We start from the raw sequence: 20,115 nt of genomic DNA, 5'->3' as shown, positions 1-20,115 counted from the left end.
TATTTTGAGGGGCAGAGGAAGAGAGAGAATCTCAAGCAGGCTCCACATCCAGCATGGAGCCCGACACCAACATTGGTCTTGATTGCACAACCCTGAGATCAGGCCTTTAGCCAACATTGGTCTTGATCGCACAACCCTGAGATCAGGCCTTTAGCCGAAATCAAGAGTTGGATGCTTAACCAATTGAGCCACCCAGGCGCCCCTGCCTTTTCCTTTAAAAAGACCCTGGTTTCTTTCTGATCCCCAGTTATTCCATTCCTGGCATTCCTTTACTCTGGAGAAGGATTACAAGGATTAAAAAGTATGCATAGGAAACAATGAAAAAACAATGCTTGCCTCATGCATTTCAGATGTCACCCACCAGAAGAGGACTGAGAGCTGCTTTGGGCCAAAGAACCCTACAACTAAAAATACTTGAACAAGAGTTTGGGGGTGGCGAGTAGGCTGGCTGAGATTGTGGGATCCTTTCTTGTGCTTTAAGAGGCTTTCTCCTTGGCCTCCATGAGACATATTGGAAGCATTTTGCCTGGAGAGACTGGAGGATCAGCCAGGGCCAACTTTATAATTTGCTAGGTGCAAAATGAAGATGCAGGGCCCCTTGTTTAGAAGGCAGTGGGTAGGGGGCAGCCTCTTCTTTTCTTCTGTGGTTTTTCTCAACTCTCATGTTTTTAATTTGCTATTTAATGTCCTGCTGCTTCAAATATGGGGATACTTGCCGGGTGGATGGAGATCCCACAGGCACCCCAGACCCCATCCTGCTACTTGGTGCTTAGGGCTCATGCACTCTCCTAGCACCCTCATCCAGGTCCCCGCTGTGGGTGGAGGGTGGCAGCGTTCACACTGATGTGAAATGTTGGGGTCTGAGAGTGAATGGTCAAGAAAGAATTCTTGAGACACCTTCAGTGCAAAAAAGGTAGTTTTATTAAAGCACAGGAAAGGACCCTGCACTGGGATCTTGAGGAGTGAAAGGAAAGCAGCACTGAGATCTTGAGGAGTGACTGATTATGTACTTTCAAGTTGGGAGGGGGTTTGGGTTAGCCTAAGTCTGTAAGGAATTTGGAAGCAAGGTTTCCAGGACCTTGAAGGGCTAGCTGCTGTTAGGAAAAGGTCATTTATTACCTTAGTCATGAGATCCTTCAGATTTGTATCAGTGGGCTATATGCTTGGAGGATGATTGCTAACATAGATCTTGGGCGGTGAAGATAAAGTTTCCAAAGGGATTTTTATATGTTAAAGACTTACAGAATCCTGGAGATTAGACTAATGTCAAGCTAACATTGCCTTTTGCCTCTAGCAAAGTATTAACATCGAGGCAGTTGAGTTCCTGGAGGAAAGTCACCCTGCCTATCTTCAGTACTTGTCAATGGGCTGCAAGAGAAATTTATTTTCCTACGGTTCTTTTGCCTTTGTTCTCCACATCAACTGGGTGTGGGTTTAGGAGCGAGTGGCTGAAAACCCATCTCAGGAAGGCAAGAAGGCGTAGGATGTGGGACCATGCATGAGCTAACTCAGAGAGAAAGTTATTAAGAGCTCCATATAATGGGAGCACCTGGGTGGCTGAGTCAGTTAAGCGTCCAACTCTTGATTTCAACTCAGGTCATGATCTCAGGGTTGTGAGATCAAGCCCCTCTTCGGGCTCCATGCTGGATGTGGGGTCTGCTTGGGATTCTCTCTCTCCCTCTCTCTCTGCCCCTCCCCATCCCTCTTTCTCTAGCCCCCCCCTTTTTAAAAAATAAACAAAAGAGCTCCATATGAACACTGCAGAGTTTTAAACCACCAACCACAGGGCCCTGTGTGACTGCACTGGCCACACACCCATGCAGTCAGCCCTGGGATCAGGATGTGCAGTCCGCCAAGTAATTCTTGTTTTTCTGACCTTCCAGAACCTTGTTCCTATGAAGGCCGTGTATTTCAGGATGGGGAAGACTGGCCTTTGAGTCGGTGTGCCAAATGTGTGTGTAGAAATGGGGTCGCCCAGTGCTTCACAGCTCAGTGTCAACCTCTGTTTTGTAACCAGGTAAGGAAGACAGCCTCCAAATGGATCCTTCAGAGACTATTAACTTCACTGTTGGGGAACTTGGAGCCTCTTCTGAGGTTGTCAAGGCAGGCCTCGAAAATATTAGGAACCAGAAGCAAAGGCTGTTTTGTTTTCCTTATACTTTTGGAGACCACCCCTGACACACTTCTTTTACTCTTAGAAGCTACAGATAGGTCTAATTACCAGCCATTTAAGCTAATTGTTATGTAATGAAAGTGAGCCTTGAGGGTACACGCAAAGAAGCCACCAGCTCCAGCTGCAGATGTTGCAAAAATGTCAAGTTAAACATCTGGGAAAGTCTGTAATACGATCAGGTGTATTCTTAATGCATGGGTATAGTCTTGCTTTTTAAGACATGTGTATGTCTTTGAACATGATCATTCAGATGTACACTTTTTAATTCTTATAACGATTCAAATTATTCACATTTTCTCTGGGGAGCTTTAAAAATAGTGGATATTGTTCTTCATTTAAAGTTCATCAGATTTTCAAAACATTAGACTCTTCACACAAATTTGGAAGAGAAAATCAATGGCAAATAAATGTGGTACACATGGTATTTTATAGTTTTTTACTCTTCCAGAGGTTTCTATGGATGTTCTTGGCAGTTGACAGATAACCACAAAAGGAGTTTGCCTCCAGTTGAAAAATAGCTCATTTGTGATCTAAGGAAAAGCTGGAAGCCAACATTCAGTTGATACAGAGCAGTACTTTGTGTCAAATAAAACAAAATCAATGACATGGAATATTGTGACAATTGGGCAATATTTTTAAAGGCAGACAAAAGGCAATTAGACAAGAAATGCTAAATGCCAAATAAAGGGAAAATGTATCTAATTGAAAGACTAGATTGTATTACCCACACTACCTCAACTACTGCACTCATGTCACATCTCCCAATTCATCACGAAGTCTTCTCCCAGCACTGAGATTACAAATGAGCTTCTCGGTAGAGTTGCACAGTATCTCACATTCAGAGGACGCTGTAGTGCTGGGGCATTTTGATTTAGCACTTTCCAGGATTCAGTCCCCTTATGTATGAAGGGTAATTAAGCAGTTTGCCATGACTGCAGTAAGGAAAGTGGGAGGAGACATGGAGGAAACACCACTTTGTGAGCCTTCTGCTTTAAGTCTTTGAAACTTTAATGGACTTCATATTGCCTCCAATATGATAGATACTGGGATAATTGAAAGTACTAGTTCCCATTTTTAAAAACATTATATATAGTGGGGTGCCTGCGTGGCTCATTCAGTTGAGCGTGGGACTCTTGATTTCAGCTCGGGTCACGATCTCAGGGTCCTGGGATCCAGCCCCGTGTCAGGCTCCGTGCTCAGCAGGGAGTCTGCTTGAGATTCTCTCCCTTGGTGCCCCCCCCCCCCCCACCGCACATGCATGCTCTCTCTCTTTCAAATAAATAAACCTTTTTAAAAAATTAAAAAAATAAAAACATTAAATATAAGCTCTAGCTTCAAACATTGCACTCACATATAGTTTGCATTGATATACATAATTAATTTAAAAAGATGAAATTTGGTACCATACTTCATAGCTAGTTGATGTGCAAGCATTCTGAAGTCTTGAAAATAGATTGATTTTAATCACTCTTGAATCATTAAGCTTATATTTTGCCATGACATATTAAAAAAACAACTCTCATTATCTAGAAATATTTTTCTTGATTTAATATCATTATTAAATATTGGATGTTCTGATGATATAAAGGGGTGTTAAAAAGTTTAGGCTTTTGATGGAAACACCATCACCACTGTCTACCATCTACCATCATCTCTGTCCTCACCATCACCACATTTTTGGCATTTATTATGTGCCAATCATTAATTTTCAGAGCTCTGTAATTCTCATCACAACCCTATTGGGAGCTATTATTATCATCCCCTCCAAGGTACGGAGAGCCTTAAGTGACTTGGGTAAGACCACAGTTAGGAAGTATCAGTGCTTCTCACCTAGGCATTTTGGCATCACAACCTCAACAGACCACACCTGACTCATATTTCTAACCATTATGTTAGATGGCCTTCCAAAATGATGAGTTACATAGCATTATCTATAGTAACAATCACAAAAATGCTAGTTACTAATAGCATTGAACATGACTGCAAGTATTTTGTATGCATCAACTCATTAAATATTAAAAACACACAAGTTCATCAGAAGAAACATATTTCCAGGTCTTGAGCTCTAGAAAAAAGTTGACTTTCAATGTAAGATGTTGTTTTTTTTTCTTTTAAATCATAAAATGAATCTGTACTTATTAAGGAAAGTTTGGAAAAGGCAGAAAAGCACAAAATGATCATCTAGATTTCTATCATTCAAAAACACCGTAATAGATTTTTTTGGTAATTCATTCCAAATTTTTTGTAGGCAAATGTGGATATATTTGTTTTTTTCATAGTTAAAATCACATTTTAGAAGTTGGTGATAATCTCTGACAAAAGGAGAAATCTCTTATGTTTAAACAGGGTGTTGTTCCCTTAAGGAGGGATGTAAATTCATACCAAAATTGCTTGCTACTTTTGTCCAGATGCCTTATGAACAGAGCCCTAACCCATCCACATTTTTGTAGACTCATTAAAATGGTCTGCTCAGTCTGATGAGAGTTGTTCTTGATATATTTTTTGAAGATTATATTTATTTATTTATTTGAGAGAGAGAGAGCGCACAGAGGGAGAGTGAGAGGGAGAAGCAGATTCCCCACTGAGCGGAGAGCCCCATATGGGACTGCATCCCAGGACCTTGGGATCATGACCTGAGCTGAAGGCAGAAGCTTAACTGGCTGAGCTACCCAGGCATCCCAAATGTTCCTGATGATATTACCACCAATTTTTTAATACTTTTAAATAATTTTTTTATAATTTTCTCATTCCCACATTGATGAATCTGAGTAGGTTGAATTTCATCTTTGGATGTTCTTTTCAAGAAAGATAGAAGATTGGATGTCTTCTGAGCCACTAAGGGTTTGAGAATTATTTTCTTCCTGTCCATATACCTTAGAGCTAATTGGAGGGCTCAAAAATTGGGGGCAATTATAATATTTTCACATCCCAACCCTGTGGGCTCCTTTCCACTGAATCCTGAAATTTAGTGCTATGGAGAAATCTGAGGTCTGTCTGCTTTCTATTCCATTGTGTTCAACTAATTTTACTCTATTGGATTCTTGCAGGATATTTCTTTATCTTTATAAATGAAACATTTTTTCAGGATATTTCTAGGTGAGGTGTCTTTTCACCTTATTGCCTAGAATATAGTGCAGCCCTTTCAGTCAGTCTGTATTCCAGTTTTTGAAATGCTTTCTTCAGTTATGGCTTTAATTTAATCATATTCATTCCAGTTATTCTCTTTTCTCTAGAAACACGATGATTCTTAGATTGCTCCCCTCGCTTTCCCCCTCATTATCAATCATGCTGTCTCATCATTTTTCACTTTTGTGTCTTTCCTCTTCATATGGAGAGAGCTTCTTGAGTTTGTATTTACTACTTCTAGTATTGATTTTAATTTGACTATTTCACTTTAATTTTCTTTTAATTCTTCCTTATTTTTCTTCTCATTGGTTCATCTAGTTTTTTTTCATCCTAACGCTTATTCTTTCTTTATTGCTTCTTGCTTCTATTAAATAAAGACTTCATTTTCATGCATCTTACTGAAGTTGCAAAATAGCTTTTAAATCTTTTCTTTTAGATCCTGTAGTATGTAGCATTCAGAAGTCTGCTCTTTCTCTGAATCTTTAGAACATTTTGTTTTGCTTGCTCTTCAGGGTTTTTCCCAAGTTCTCTCCTTCTGTTTACTCATCCTTGATCAAGAGAAATCTGTCCATACCCACTGCTTGAAAGCTGCAAGGGTAAATGTCCTGCCCCCGGCTAACTCCCCTTCTTGGATCCATAGCCAGATGCTAAGAAAGGTTCATGTCTGAGGGGCTGGTGGGTTTTCAGTCAGTGTAGTTCTACTGTACTGAGATTGGATCTTTTCCTACCTCCACTGCCCAACCCTCCTACATTTTGAGTATGTGAAACCAAAACTATACTCCCCAGTTTGCATTGCTGCAAAGGCGCTCTCCTTCTCTCTCCGTGACCATGTGCTTTACCATTTGAGACATCATCCTGTTCCCCAACTTTTTATCACTCCCTCTACCTCCTCCAACATGCATACTTCCCATTCTTTTTTTTTTTTTTACATTATGGGCTCTGATTAGATGTAGAAAGAAAGATATTGAGGGAGGTGAGGACTGGCACCTGACTGCCTCAAACAGTAGTGGCCACACACGGGAGGGATGGATCTGGGTTGTGTTTGATACAGAAAGGCAGAGAGTTAGGCAGAATGATGGTTCTTATATCTATTTAGGTTTACACAGCAAAGAAAGTCCATAGAATGTCTTACGTTCAATGGGACTTCCTCATAGTGGTGGTAGGAGGTTGGCTGTTTTATTTTTTGGTGGTGAAATTTTTATCTCTTTCTATATCTGCAGAGGTATCATAGTGGGAAAATATTTCATCAAGGGCTGTTAGCTATAGTACACCGTAAAATTTTTATCATAAATATTTTTATTTAAGGAATATGAAAAACCATAATTAAATATATCCTTAATGGTAGCCCTACCCCAAATTGTAATAATATTAATCGTATTTTTTTTATTCAATTCCTGTGTTTACTGAGGGTGCCATATTAGACCTGGGGTTGGCAAACTTTTTCTGTAAAGAGCCAGATAGTGAATATTTTCAGCTCTGTGTGCCATTCAGTTGAAACAACTACTCAACTCTGCCATTGTAGCACAAAAACAGCTATAGGTAATATGTAAATGAGTGGATGTGGCTGTGTTCCAATAAAAGTTTAGGGAAGCAGTGGTAGGCTAGATTTGGCCCTTGGTCCATAGTTGGCTGGCTCCTGTGTAGACTATACATTTGGAAGGGCAAATCTACATAGCCCAGAATGATAGGATTCAGACATATGACAACAACAAAATTCACTGTTAAAAAGTCTTCCCCATTTTTTCTGACCCACTTTGCTGTTCATCTTCTTACTTGCATCTCCAGTCTTGCTTATGAAGCGCTAGCCCAGCTGAGTTCTCACCTCTCGGTCAGGTAGTTCTCTTGTATCCTGGGATATTTTCTCTTTAAATGCGTTTCCTTCCTGCCCTTGTTGATCTGGATTGGTGAATAAGGATTCTTTTTCCATCAATAAAATATATAATTAGCTATTGCCAGTAAGAATTGGAAAGCTTGATTTTCCTTATACCAATCTTGCTACAAGTAATTCCTTCTTCCCCTGTGCTCTCGAATTGACTCTGCGACTATACTTGGGTCTAGTCCATGTTAGTTAAGACAGACTGATACTGACTCTCTGCTGATTCAAGATTTGTGATCATTACATCTGTTCCCTGTTTACCAAGCATTGTATAAGTTCATTTGTTTACTACAATAAAATTACTGAATAGTATGACATCAAATATGCCTTTATTTTACTTTCTCACTGAAATTTCATTAAGCTGAATAGTTCTGAGGTTGAGAAATGCTCAATGATTTCAGTGCATGTCCAATTTTCACATTCTCTATTAAACATCAATGGCCATAATATTTTCCATATAGAAGAATAAAGAAATAAAATAACCTAAAACAAAAAAACAGTTGTCAGTTTAATCCCAGTGATTCAGTTGTTTGAAATAAATCCCCATTAGATAGTAATGCATTAATCTAACCATACATCATTGGGTTAAAGAACTATTGAGGTATGACTGCAACTGTCCAAGAAAAATTAAATCTCTTTGACCCCCTCCCCTGCCCAAGTACTTTGGCTGCCTTTTTCTTACAGAATGAGTTCCAAAGCAACCATGGTAATAAAAGCTCATTTTCTGCCTCTTGTAAGAGAAAGTGAAGGTAATCATTCAGAAGGTATCTTCTATGTAAGATGAACCACTTCTTAGTCTTTAAAACTTGGTTCATTCTAACCCTCCTTCCTCTGCCTTTAATTTGTCTACCTTCTTGCCTTTCAAAAGGTTGTAGTGATAAGTCAAAGTGAGAAGCTGACTCTTTGGCATTAATGAGGGGACTGTTGCTATGAAAGTTCTTCTCAGGGCAGTGGAGACAAATGGTCTGATATCCTAGGGGTGAGAGTGGTAGAGGGGAGAAGTAGGGAGAGGGCATTGGCAGTTCTTTGGACATTTAGTCTCTCACCACTTTGCTCTGCTCTCATTCCCAATTATCTAGGAATAAAATTGATTTTTTTCATGTTAAGGAGCTCCCTAATGCATATATATAAATGTGCATTCACATAAAGATGTGGATTCACATAAAGATGCAAAAGAATAGTGAAGTAGCTTATCAGGAGAGGGATGCCTCCATTTTGAGTTTAGCAGTAACTCAGCAGGAGCTTAAGTGTTCTTAAGTGTTGGTATGGTTGGTGCTCTGAAGTCTCTTTCCTACTATTTGTCATTACCACATCAGCTGTGTGACCTTGTACAAGTCACATAACCTTTCTGGTCTTTACTTTTCTTGTTTATAAAACAGGGATAAGAACATCTACTTCATAGGGTCATGTAAAGCCTTAAAACAGGGGCGCCTGGGTGGCTCAGTCATTAAGCGTCTGCCTTTGGCTCAGGTCATGATCCCAGGGTCCTGGGATTGAGCCCCGAGTCTGGCTCCCTGCTCCATGGGAAGCCTGCTTCTCCCTCTCCTACTCCCCCTGCTTGTGTTCCCTCTCGCACTCTCTCTCTCTCTCTCTCTCTCTCTGTCAGATGAATAAATAAAATCTTAAAAAAAAAAAAATAGTGCCTGGCAAACACTAAGTACTATTCTTACTGTCATTGTTATTATTGGTGCTTTTGTTTGTTCTTAGAAGAGGATAGGACTTGAGGAATGTGCAAACCTCTTGAGAGTCACAATGACTTTGGAAGTGCCAATTATCAAAGCACCAGGTGACTAATAAATACTAAAGGAGAGGAAATTGCTATTTATGGATGCTTGAGGCACATGATTGACTTGGCTATGAATGAAATTTTCCTACTGTTGTGGACTTTATTAATGTCTCCTTTTGATGGATTGTTCCTTTTTTGGATGTAAGGATGAAACTATAGTCCGAGTTCCTGGAAAATGTTGCCCACAGTGCTCTTCCCGATCCTGCTCTGCATCAGGCCAAGTGTATGAGGTAACCTTTGCTGTACCCCCTTTGCGTGTTTTGACATACATTCTCACACATATGCCCTCCGCCCTTCCAACCACCAGACCTCCCCACCCTTTTGTCTGAGTCTTTGCCAAGATTAGTAACTCAAAAAAAAAAAACACCTTTTTTTCCTTCTCTTTGTGGAAAGCCTTTATGAAAAAATTAAATTGAAGAGGATTAGAAATATAAAGGAATGTGCTGGCAGGCAGCACCTGGGTCACGGACCTTGGTGAATTTACTGCTTACACGTCTCGAAGGAAGAAAAGGACTATCATTGGTTACTGTCAGTTTACACTTAGGCTGGAGGCCCGGGGAATGTCTTTCTGCTTTGGTTGGATTGTATGTACTGATATCCAGACACGGCTTCCCCCTGCATTACACTGAGGGGAGGCATGGGGGTGGGAAGGGAGAGAGAGAAGGGAGGGGAGAAGCTAGTGGTGGTGGAACCTGCACAGTTGAAAGTACTGTTGGAACAATCTAGATAACTGTGCCTAACACATAATAGGCGCCAAATAAAAATGAGTTCAACAAACTGAATGAATGAATGAACGAATGAATGTTCTTAGGAGTGCCCAGCTGAGCCAAAAGAAGGTTACATTATTCAAAAGCAAAGAACATATAAAAATAAATCCAACTACTTCCTTTGCTTGCCAGCCACTCTAAAGAAGACTAAATAGAAATTGGAATTATGACTCTCAGTAGAGAATCTGGAACAGAGTATTAGGGAATGAATGTCACAAATCTAGATGGGTCCCTTGAAATCTGAATGAACATAACTATTGGGAAAGGACTTTTGTATGTACTAGATCTGTGTTGTCCAATACAATAGCCACACATGTGCCAGGTTAATTTCTCCTGGAAGAGATAGCCTTTATATCTATTGTGAAGTTTTTGGTTGTAAGTAACAGAAATACTCCTCTAAAAGTGACTAAAATGAAAATGTTTATTATCTCATATAACAAGAAGTCCAGAGGTAGTGTGATTGCAGGGTTGATCAACTGAGGTCTTGATGATGTCTTCAAGGATCAAAGGATCCTTTTTTGATCTTTCCGCCCTGCCATCGGCAGCATGTTGGCATTTGCTTTCTGTCTTCTCCCCTCACGTCCCCAAGATGGCTTCCTCCAGACTAGCTCGTCCACACACAATCTTTACTAATGGCTGGTGGGGAAAAGGGATGGATTTTCTTTTGTGGGGGAGAAGAGTCTTTTCTTTGCCCTCCACTGCTCTAGCAAACTTCCCCTGAGGTCTCTTTGGTTAGGATTGGGACAATGCCCTTACCCTAACTGCAAGGGGAGCTGGGAAATTGAGTATGTGGCAGTGGGCACTGGGTCTCCTGGCAAAGAAGAGCTAAAGAATGAGCACTCATTAGGCAGCCAACAGGGTCTTATTAATCTTGATGTTCCAGGGCCCCTTTGTGCCTGGCAGAGAGCAGGCCCTCAACACATCTATGGAATAAATACAGTTGAATAAAAATGGATGCAAAGTTCCCTTCGGACATCATTGACTTTTTTCGTAGAGGCCGTTGCTGCCTAAATGATATCATTTCTCAGTAGTACATTCAATGTGGCTCAATTAAAAATTGTAACAAAAAGTTGTGTGCCTTATGTGCCCGTGTTTCTATTTGATGTATGTGACGCTTGATTTTCTACTTTGTCCTTTCTTTACTCAGCATGGTGAGCAGTGGAATGAAAATGCCTGTACCACGTGTATATGTGACGAGGGTGAGGTCAGGTGCCACAAACAAGCCTGCCCTCCACTAAGATGTGACAAGGTATTTGAGAGAGTGTGGCTTGGTTTTCAAAGCTTTATCCTGGGTCATTTGAGCAATGCATTTCTCAGTCCAGTGTGTCTTTTGAGGGAATCGAAAGTTTTATGATATTCAGAAATATTTGATAAAGATATGAAAGACCTGCTTCCTAGGAAGGAGGCTGAGGTAGAGAGGAACTTGCCTCATCTGGGTTAGGTTAGGCAGTGGGGGGAAAGGAGCAGCATACAGTGTTGGCCTTTTATGTCCTTCTGCCCCATTGGCTCAGATGTGTTCAAAGTCTCCTGAGAACTGCCCTTTACCCGCCATCTTTGTTTCTTCAGGGTCAGAGCAGGGCTCAGCGTCACGGGGAATGCTGTGAGGAATGTGTGTCTCCTGTGGGAAGCTGCTCTCACAACGGGATTGTGCGCTACCAGGATGAAATGTGGAAGAGCTCGGCCTGCGAGTTCTGCGTGTGTGACCATGGCCAAGTGATCTGCCAGACTGGGGAGTGTGCCAAAGTGGAGTGTGCCCAGGTAAGAAGTGAAGGCATTTCCACTTGGACTGTAACAGTTCTCTCCAGTGGGAGATATGGTCCCTCACCTGTTCCTTACTTTTTGGCAGCAGCAGAGGCGACAGCCAGGTTGACCACTCACATTTCACAGAGCCTTCTAGCACAAAGATTCTGTGGTGTAAAATAAATGTCACTATGTGTTCAGACTGGCTTGGAACAGCCCCCTGGAGCTTTTAGCTCTCAGTGCATCTGGTCCGATTGGAAGCCCTGAGCCAGAGACATGAAAGGGAAGGACTTGATAGGGGACATTAGCCTATCAGTCAGCGCAGCTGGACCTCATGGCTGGTGGCCTGCCCGGCTTGCTATGGTTATGAAACAGAGGTCTGCAGGTGCTCCCGCGGCCGGCTTCTGTCACGGGCCCTACTGGCAGTACTTAGCAGAAAGGAGAGCCAGCACCTACGGCTGCTTCTACGGATCAGGAAAGAAAACAAAATGTTTTTGTTTTTGTTTTAAAGAGAGAGGGAGGGGAACCTCATAAATAATTAACGCGGATGACCTCTGTTGACTTCTGCTGTCTGCAGAATTTCTAGAAGCTTCTAACAAAGCAGCCTCTGTTTGGACTATAGATGTATATTATAGGGAAATTGCTTTTTTTTTTTCTTTTTCTCTTTGAACTCAATTTTGACCCATTGCAAAACAAATTGCTTTGAAAGTTGTCTCCTTCTCCCTCACCGCTCCCATCCGCCCCACCAATTTCCCGCAGGGTTGTGAACTTGAGTAGATGAGGGAAACTCAGAAGATCTGAAGCACTGGATATCTGTGAAGTCATTTTTCTTTCTAGTTCTTCTCCCCCACATCTCAGCTCCTCTTAGCACTGAGCTGGGGAACAACCTTTCAAACAGGGCTGTCAATGACAGGGTGATTTTTCATTTTGCCTCCTACTTCTAAGTCTTGGCAGAGCTGAAACGTATTTAGGTAAAGAGGGTCTTGCTTTTTGCAGATTTATTTCCCCCCACATGCCTTTTCATTTCTTTTCCTTCTTTATGTCAGGGGAGTCAGAATGGTTGGACGAAGATGAGAAAAACCCCAGTCAGGGCCCTTTTTTTCCCCCTCCTTCTCTCTCAAGCTGAGGCTGGGCTTCCTGGCCTCGCCAGACTGCCGGGATAATGCTGCATTATTTTCTAAGATCTTAATTTGCTGAATAATATCCCAGGGTTTATGGAAAATGTGGGAGAGGTGATTCTGGTAGCGTGGGTCCTTTAGCCACCTATTTTCAGTTAAGTCTGAGCAAAGAGTCTCAATCACAGATAATAATTTGACCCAGAGTCCCCAATGCTAATGCATTTCCAAGTTCCTGCTATCCTCTGTGACACCTACCTGTGGCCCCATGCACCAGGTCTTCTCTGTTCTTAGGAAAAATGGGGAGCAACAGCGGAAGTACATGGAGAGGGCCTCGGTTCCCCTGCAGTCACCCCCCAGCACTGTCTGCTTCTCACTCCCACCCCATCCTCTCTGTTAGGAACTGAGGAGTTCTAATGCCTTTAGCCCATTTCTCCAGGTCCTTAGTCAACTAAACTGGTGTCTTCCAGGTGACACCTGTGTTTCCAAATGTTGTTGAAGGCACTGGGTTCTAAACTGGAGACACTACCAGAAGTGAAATTTTAACCGAAATTGAATCTTACCAAAAATATCCCTTAGCCTTCTTTCTGTGCCACACTTCTGCAAATAGCTCTGTGAATGCCTGGAGTGCAAACTTCCTAACTTCTGCTTAGCTTGGAGATAAAAAGATGAATAAGACACATTCTAATCTCAAGAGTTCCCAGGCTTTTGGGGGAAGTCAGATACATCAACAGCAATCATAATATGCAGTGGCATCAACGATAATGGAAATACGAATGAAATGCATGAGAAGCATCTGGAGAAAATGACCGTCTGCCGAGGGGGCAGTGCAAGTGTGCTGTTGGTATTTTTATTCAAAATTCTACCCCACTTTCCGCCTTTCCTAGAATATCACGGGCATTTGGTTCCTGGATACCAAGGGTAGATTAGGTCTAAGTGTATGTGCGTCCACAAAGAGGCAGAAAAGTCAACTTGTAGAAGAAGAGACAGAACTATACAGGTTCACCGTTGTAATAATGATCACATTGGTTATGAACAGCAATGTTCTGAGTAGCATGGAAATCAGCACATCATTTTCCTTTGTTAAAAAAGGAGAAAATGGCATGGCCTTTGTTTTTGATGTATCCAACCAAATCCCTAGACATTGAAACACAAATGCATCCATAGTAAAATAGCACAGTATGAGGATTTGCATTTTTTTAAAATTTTGTGTCATCTTTGAACATGAATTCAGATGGAGAAGTCAAATTACTTGTTTTTAAAGGACCTAGCATTCACACCTGGGACATAAAATGGTGGTGGGGGGGGGAGGGTAGGATCGAAGCTTATCACAACATACACGGAAGGGGATGGGCACACTGCACGTGTGAGGTGCCTTTCCCTTCTCCAGTGGAGGAAAATTCCCTCAAAAGAGTGTTTCATTTTTCAATGGGCAAGCTAGTGGACTCACACCATCTTTCGTCTGGTGGATAGATGTTGGTGTGATTCAGTGGGGGAGGGGTTAGCAGATTCCATCTGGCCCATGCAGCAGAATCCTCTTAAGAAGGAAAGAATTAGGGGCGCCTGGGTGGCTCAGTCGGTTGAGCGACTGCCTTCGGCCCAGGTCATGATCCCAGGGTCCTGGGATCGAGTCCTGCATCGGGCTCCCTGCTCTGCGGGGAGCCTGCTTCTCCCTCTCCCACTCCCCCTGCTTGTGTTCCCTCTCTCGCTGTGTCTCTCTCTGTCAAATAAATAAATAAAATCTTTAAAAAAAAAAAAAAAAGAAGGAAAGAATTAGTTTTGTTCCTCAAAGCAATTTTTCTCAAAGGAAAAGTCAAATGCTAATTGCAGCAAGCTCCCCACCACAGTGAACTGCTGCAGTTTGGGGCATCCGGGCTTCTTCTATAAATAGCAGATCTATTTAGGACTCCCTACCTCACCCCAACTGAATCCTTGTTCCCCAGCAGCAAGGCCTGCTTTTATTTACAGTAGCGTTCGAAGCCTCTGAACAGCCACCCTCCTTGCCCTACTGGGATGAGGCAGGCTCCATTTTCCGTTTGGTCTCTACGCCCTGTAGCAGGCACTCAAGCAGCAGTTACACATTTTGCCTTTAATAGAAGTACAAATACTCAGTGTCATTGTTTTAAACAACTTAGATTACCTGCATATAAACCCCTTTATATGCTTTGAAAGCAGATTTCACCATTTCTGGGTTAGGCCTGCACTACCAGCTGATTTGTCACGTTTCTGCAAAACAATTTATATGTAAATACGCCCGCTCTCTGTAGCATCCCCTGCTCTCCACTGGCCTCTGATTGGCATTACATTTTGATGGACAGCGATCTATACACGACTCCTTTCTTCCTGAAATCAGTTTTTAGACACCGTAAAAAGTTACAGTCAAAAAAAAGTTAGTCATTCATGTATTTTTGTATTTCCTTTAAAAGTTCCTATTTCCCTTCATTAAAATAATACATATTCATTTTAGAAAATTGATACTCAAGAAAAGTAGAAAAGAGACTTTAAAATCCACCCATCATGCTACAGTTCAAAGACAACCAATGCCTTTATTTTATACATTTTTTAGTGCACAGTGTTTTTAAACATAAAATATCCCTGTGATTATTCTGTTGCACAATTTCACATTATTCAATTTTTACCTAACGTGGTTTCTGCACTTTAAATGTAATGTAGATCCCAAATTAAATGTCTTGATTTAAAGAAACATCACCATTCTTTAGAAAGAAGATCTATCTTTAGAAAGTGGAAAGTACTTTAAAAAAATACTCTTTAGCCTATAGGTATTAGATGTTAGTATATGCACATGAAAAATTGTAAACAGAGATTGTATCTTTCACAGCAGATTCCCTGGGAGGCAGGCTTGCAGTGGAATTATACTAAGTGATAGAATTTATAATTATTTAATTATTTAATTTTTTTATAGTAAGCATTTGTTATTTATTATAGAAATAAAAAAATGAAATTATTAATATTGGGAAGTTAAATTAAAATGATAAGACTTTGTAAGTTAAGTATCTACCCTCTCAGTGTGACCTTTTTTTTCCTTCTTATAATTAATTTAAAAAAATAGTAATTATGTGAGTTGGATAACAGATTCAGAATATTGAATAAAAATTAGTTGTCTCCTGTTTAATTTATGCTTGAGACTACATCTGTGCATAAAGGGATGTATCTCATTTCGTATTCAAGGAAAAGTGTTGGTTTGATTTGAACACTGTTAATGAAACCAAATCACAAGCCTGATCCTTTTCTGAAACTGGTAACTTTCCAGGAGACTACAACAATGAACAATCTTGGTCATTCTGATTTCGTGTGAGCTCCCAGGTATGGGTGGGGAATGATGGAGGGCTCTGTGCACAAGTATCACCAGAGCTGGAATGAAAAAGCACTTGGAGGGGTGAGCTGCATGGCCTAGGTTGTCCATGGGAAAACAACACGGGGAGAGGGAATAAGCAGAGGGCCAAAGCAAAGGGTGTGCTGAGGTTCTTCATTCCAGTCAGGGAATCCCGCTGTTTTGCAATTTGGCACTGCTACCTAGAGATGGTAATTTGATATGTGCCTCTGCAATCCTTACTTCTACAGGGTGAAGAATTAATTCACTTAGATGGAAAATGCTGCCCTGAATGCATTTCAAAGAATGGTTACTGTGTTGATGAAGAAAATGCAGAATTTGTGAGTATCAGGCTAGTAACTGGAGACTATTAAAAATTAATAATTCAAGATTAGTTTAACGAGGGGCCGTTACCTTCTCATATCTTTCAACTATTCATTTGTTCAACAAATGTGATTGCACACCTACTATGTGCCAGGTACTAGAGACACAGAAGCAAAAAGCAGATGGAGTCCCTGCTCTTATGGCGAGCTTATGCTCTAGTGTGGGGACACAGAGGACAGATGCCTGCCCACATTAGGGGGTAACAAGTACTGCGCAGAGAATAGAGCAGCTAGAGAGTAGCTGAGGGGAGGGAGGTGCTTTTTTACATAAGGTGAGAAGTTTGAGCAAAACCTAAACGAAGTGAGAGAGCAAGCAAGCCACATGGAGACCAGGAGAGAGAAAATGTGCTAGGAAGACAGGCCAGCAAATGCAAAGGACTGAGCAGAGGTGTGCGTGGTGCGTTCAGGAAACAAAGAAAGTGAATATGGCTGGCACCAAGTGAATGAGGGGAAAAGATTTGGCGATGAGGTCCACTAGGTAGCTTGGACGCCATGGTTTTACCCTCACATACACGTGGGTGCCGTGCAAGCTTTGAGCAGCAGTGCTGTGACCTGCTTACTTGTGAAAGGGTCAGTTTGGCCGCTCTGCAGGCGAGTGACGGAAGGGGGCAAGATTGGAAGTCATGGTCTGGTTGGAAGGTCTTCAGCAATAGTCCAGAGGTGGTCATGGTGTTTTGGTCTAGGGAGGAAGTGATAGAAAGTGATCAGGCTCTCGATTTATTTTGCAGGTAGAATTGAGAGGATTTTGAGGGATTGGATGGGGCGGTGAAATTACATGCTAAGGTTTTATATTTTTCTTTCTTTTTTTTTTTTTTGCTTCAAAATGTACTTTATTATGTTATGTTGATCACCATATATTACATCATTAGTTTTTGATGTACTGTTCCATGATTCATTGTTTGCGTATAACACCCAGTGCTCCATGCAGAATGTGCCCTCTTTAATACCCATCACCAGGCTAACCAGAAGACATGAACAGACATTTTTCCAAAGAAGACATCCAAATGGCCAACAGACACATGAAAAAGTGCTCAACATTGCTTGGCATCAGGGAAATCCAAATCAAATCCTCAATGAGATACCACCTCACACCGGGCAGAATGGCTAAAATTAACAAGTCAGGAAACGACAGATGTTGGCGAGGATGCGGAGAAAGGGGAACCCTCCTACACCGTTGGTGGGAATGCAAGCTGGTGCAGCCACTCTGGAATACAGTATGGAGGTTCCTCAAAAAGTTGAAAATAGAGCTACCCTACAACCCCGCAATTGCACTACTGGGTATTTACCCCAAAGATACAAATGTAGGGATCCAAAGGGGTACGTGCACCCCGATGTTTATAGCAGCACTGTCCACAATAGCCAAACTGTGGAAAGAGCCAAGATGTCCATCGACAGATGAATGGATAAAGAAGATGTGGTATATATATACAATGCAATATTATGCAGCCATCAAAAGGAATGGAATCTTGCCATTTGCAACGATGTGGATGGAACCGGAGGGTATTATGCTGAGCAAAATAAGTCAATCAGAGAAAGACATGTATCATATGACCTCACTGATATGAGGAATTCTTAATCTCAGGAAACAAACTGAGGGTTGCTGGAGTGGTGGACGGTGGGAGGGATGGGGTGGCTGGGTGATAGACATTGGGGAGGGTATGTGCTATGGTGAGCGCAGTGAATTGTGTAAGACTGTTGAATCACAGACCTGTACCTCTGAAACAAATAATACATTATATGTTAAAAAAAAAAAATAAGAAGATAGCAGGAGGGAAAGAATGAAGGGGGGGCAATTGGAGGGGGAGACGAACCATGAGAGACTATGGACTCTGAGAAACAAACTGAGGGTTCTAGAGGGGAGGGGAGTGGGGACAGGAGTCCATCAAAATCCTAGAGGAGAACACAGGCAGCAACCTCTTCGACCTCAGCCTCAGCAACTTCTTCCTAGAAACATCGCCAAAGGCAAGGGAAGCAAGGGCAAAAATGAACTTTGGGACTTCATCAAGATAAAAAGCTTTTGCACAACAAAGGAAACAGTCAACAAAACCAAAAGACAACTGACAGAATGGGAGAAGATATTTGCAAATGACATATCAGATAAAGGGCTAGTATCCAAAATCTATAAAGAGCTTATTAAACTCAACACCCAAAGAACAAATGATCATGCTAAGGTTTTATTTCTAAGTCTGCGCTTTTAAAAATTATGTACCCGAAGGAAAATGTATTTATCATAATCTCTTCAAATTTGCTCTATTTATACAGCTCATATTTTCCACATGGGGTTTTGGAATGTTGATAAATTGTGTTCTAAAAAATAGTGCAGTTGATCATAAAGACAACTGCTTCATTGACCAATCAGAATAAGATGATAAGAATTGGGATTAAGTCCTCCATACTTTTGCTTCGTAATTTGGGAAAATTGCATCTGCCAACCTGTATGTGCTGGGGAGAGAGCACTGTGTAGGGTTAACAGTGGGCGCTCTAAGTTCAAATATCTACTTTGCCACATACTGACTATAACCTCGGACAAGTTACTTAATCCTCATCTGTGAAGGACGGATAACAATAGTACTTACCTTATGGGGTGATTGAGATAATACCTGTAAAGCACTTAGAACAGAACCTGGCACATTAAAAAAAAAAAAAGAAAAGCTAAAAAATGGCATCATTGTTATTATGCTGTTGGCATTGTTTGTTTCATAAGTGGTTTGTAACTTAGTCATCCTTATTTCTTAAGAATGTAGGAGATTAAAGGCTGCCTATATATGTTGAATTTCTAATTTCTCAATCATAGTATCATTTTTCCTACCTGTTTTTGAGGTAAATTAAGCCAGGTGGAATAAAGAAAAGCAAGTTGCTTTAAATGGGTCTAAATCCCCATAAATAATGCTGTGGTATCTTACAAGACAGAAGAGTTTGCCCCTACAGGCTTAGATCTCTTGACTGTGAGTCCTTCATGTGGAAGCAAATTGAAGCCAAGTGCTTAAGCACAAAGAATAAGAGTTCAAAAAAAATTTCCGCGGCATGTTGTCTTCACCTCCTATCATATGCTTTTCTTGTTTTTTGACATATGTAGATTTTTTTTCTATTCATAACGAATGAAGTTGCATGTTACTGGGCAAAATGGATAAGTCTTAAATGAGAAAATAAGTAGATCAGCCTAGTGGTGTTTTTAGTGGTATAATAAATACATTTCTCTTTGTTCCTAGATGTCTTCAAATGCAAGTGAAGTTAAGCGTATTCCAGTAAGTATAGATTTTTGACTGGTACACAGATATTTATAGAATTATTCTAAGCAATGATCTACATAAACTGTCCTGGGGAACCTTAATGTCATAGTATTTCCGACAGTCATGTTTGATGGCACCATGGTCCAGTTAATAATAACTAAGACTTTAACTCATTGAAACTATTGCTCCTTCCCTTACCCTATTTCCCCCCCATAATTAATAATTAATACTTCTCCAACTACAAGCTCCTACACGTACCTTTCCCTTTTTTGTGATGATTTCCTCCTCCTGATTTTTTCTGGCCTAGAAAATTCAGTTTAACCATCAGTGCAATTTCATGTTCCTCAAAGCATGGAGAGTTTTTGGGGTTTGGGAGTGTTAGCTCCCCAAAACAAAGCTGAGTGTTCATTCTTCCAAGGTTTTTTGTAGGACAACATTCAGTGTTTTCTTTTAAGGGAAGGTGCAAGCATGTTTGTTCACACAAGCAAGCTTATAATTTTGGAAGTTATAGAAAAAGGGGGCTGGGGGGCGCCTGGGTGGCTCAGTCAGTTAAGCGACTGCCTTCAGCTCAGGTCATGATCCCAGAGT

At 41.1% G+C, this 20,115-nt stretch overlaps 1 protein-coding gene across 1 annotated transcript in view; it reads left to right on the top strand.

The window, feature by feature from the left end:
• FRAS1 (Fraser extracellular matrix complex subunit 1) overlaps positions 1 to 20,115 on the top strand; it is a 408,429-nt gene that overhangs the window by 169,770 nt on the left and 218,544 nt on the right. Inside the window, exons 6-11 of the mRNA XM_044912923.1 lie at positions 1,884 to 2,017; positions 9,108 to 9,191; positions 10,876 to 10,977; positions 11,295 to 11,486; positions 16,166 to 16,255; positions 19,507 to 19,542. Of these exons, the coding sequence (XP_044768858.1) occupies positions 1,884 to 2,017; positions 9,108 to 9,191; positions 10,876 to 10,977; positions 11,295 to 11,486; positions 16,166 to 16,255; positions 19,507 to 19,542 (638 nt within the window). The remainder of the gene's footprint in view (positions 1 to 1,883; positions 2,018 to 9,107; positions 9,192 to 10,875; positions 10,978 to 11,294; positions 11,487 to 16,165; positions 16,256 to 19,506; positions 19,543 to 20,115) is intronic.

This window comes from Neomonachus schauinslandi, chromosome 2 (genome assembly GCF_002201575.2).
Source record: "Neomonachus schauinslandi chromosome 2, ASM220157v2, whole genome shotgun sequence".
In the NCBI taxonomy this organism is placed as follows: domain Eukaryota; kingdom Metazoa; phylum Chordata; class Mammalia; order Carnivora; family Phocidae; genus Neomonachus; species Neomonachus schauinslandi.
The sequence above is the reverse complement of the archived record's forward strand: the minus strand, read 5'-3'. Positions and strand labels throughout refer to the sequence as shown.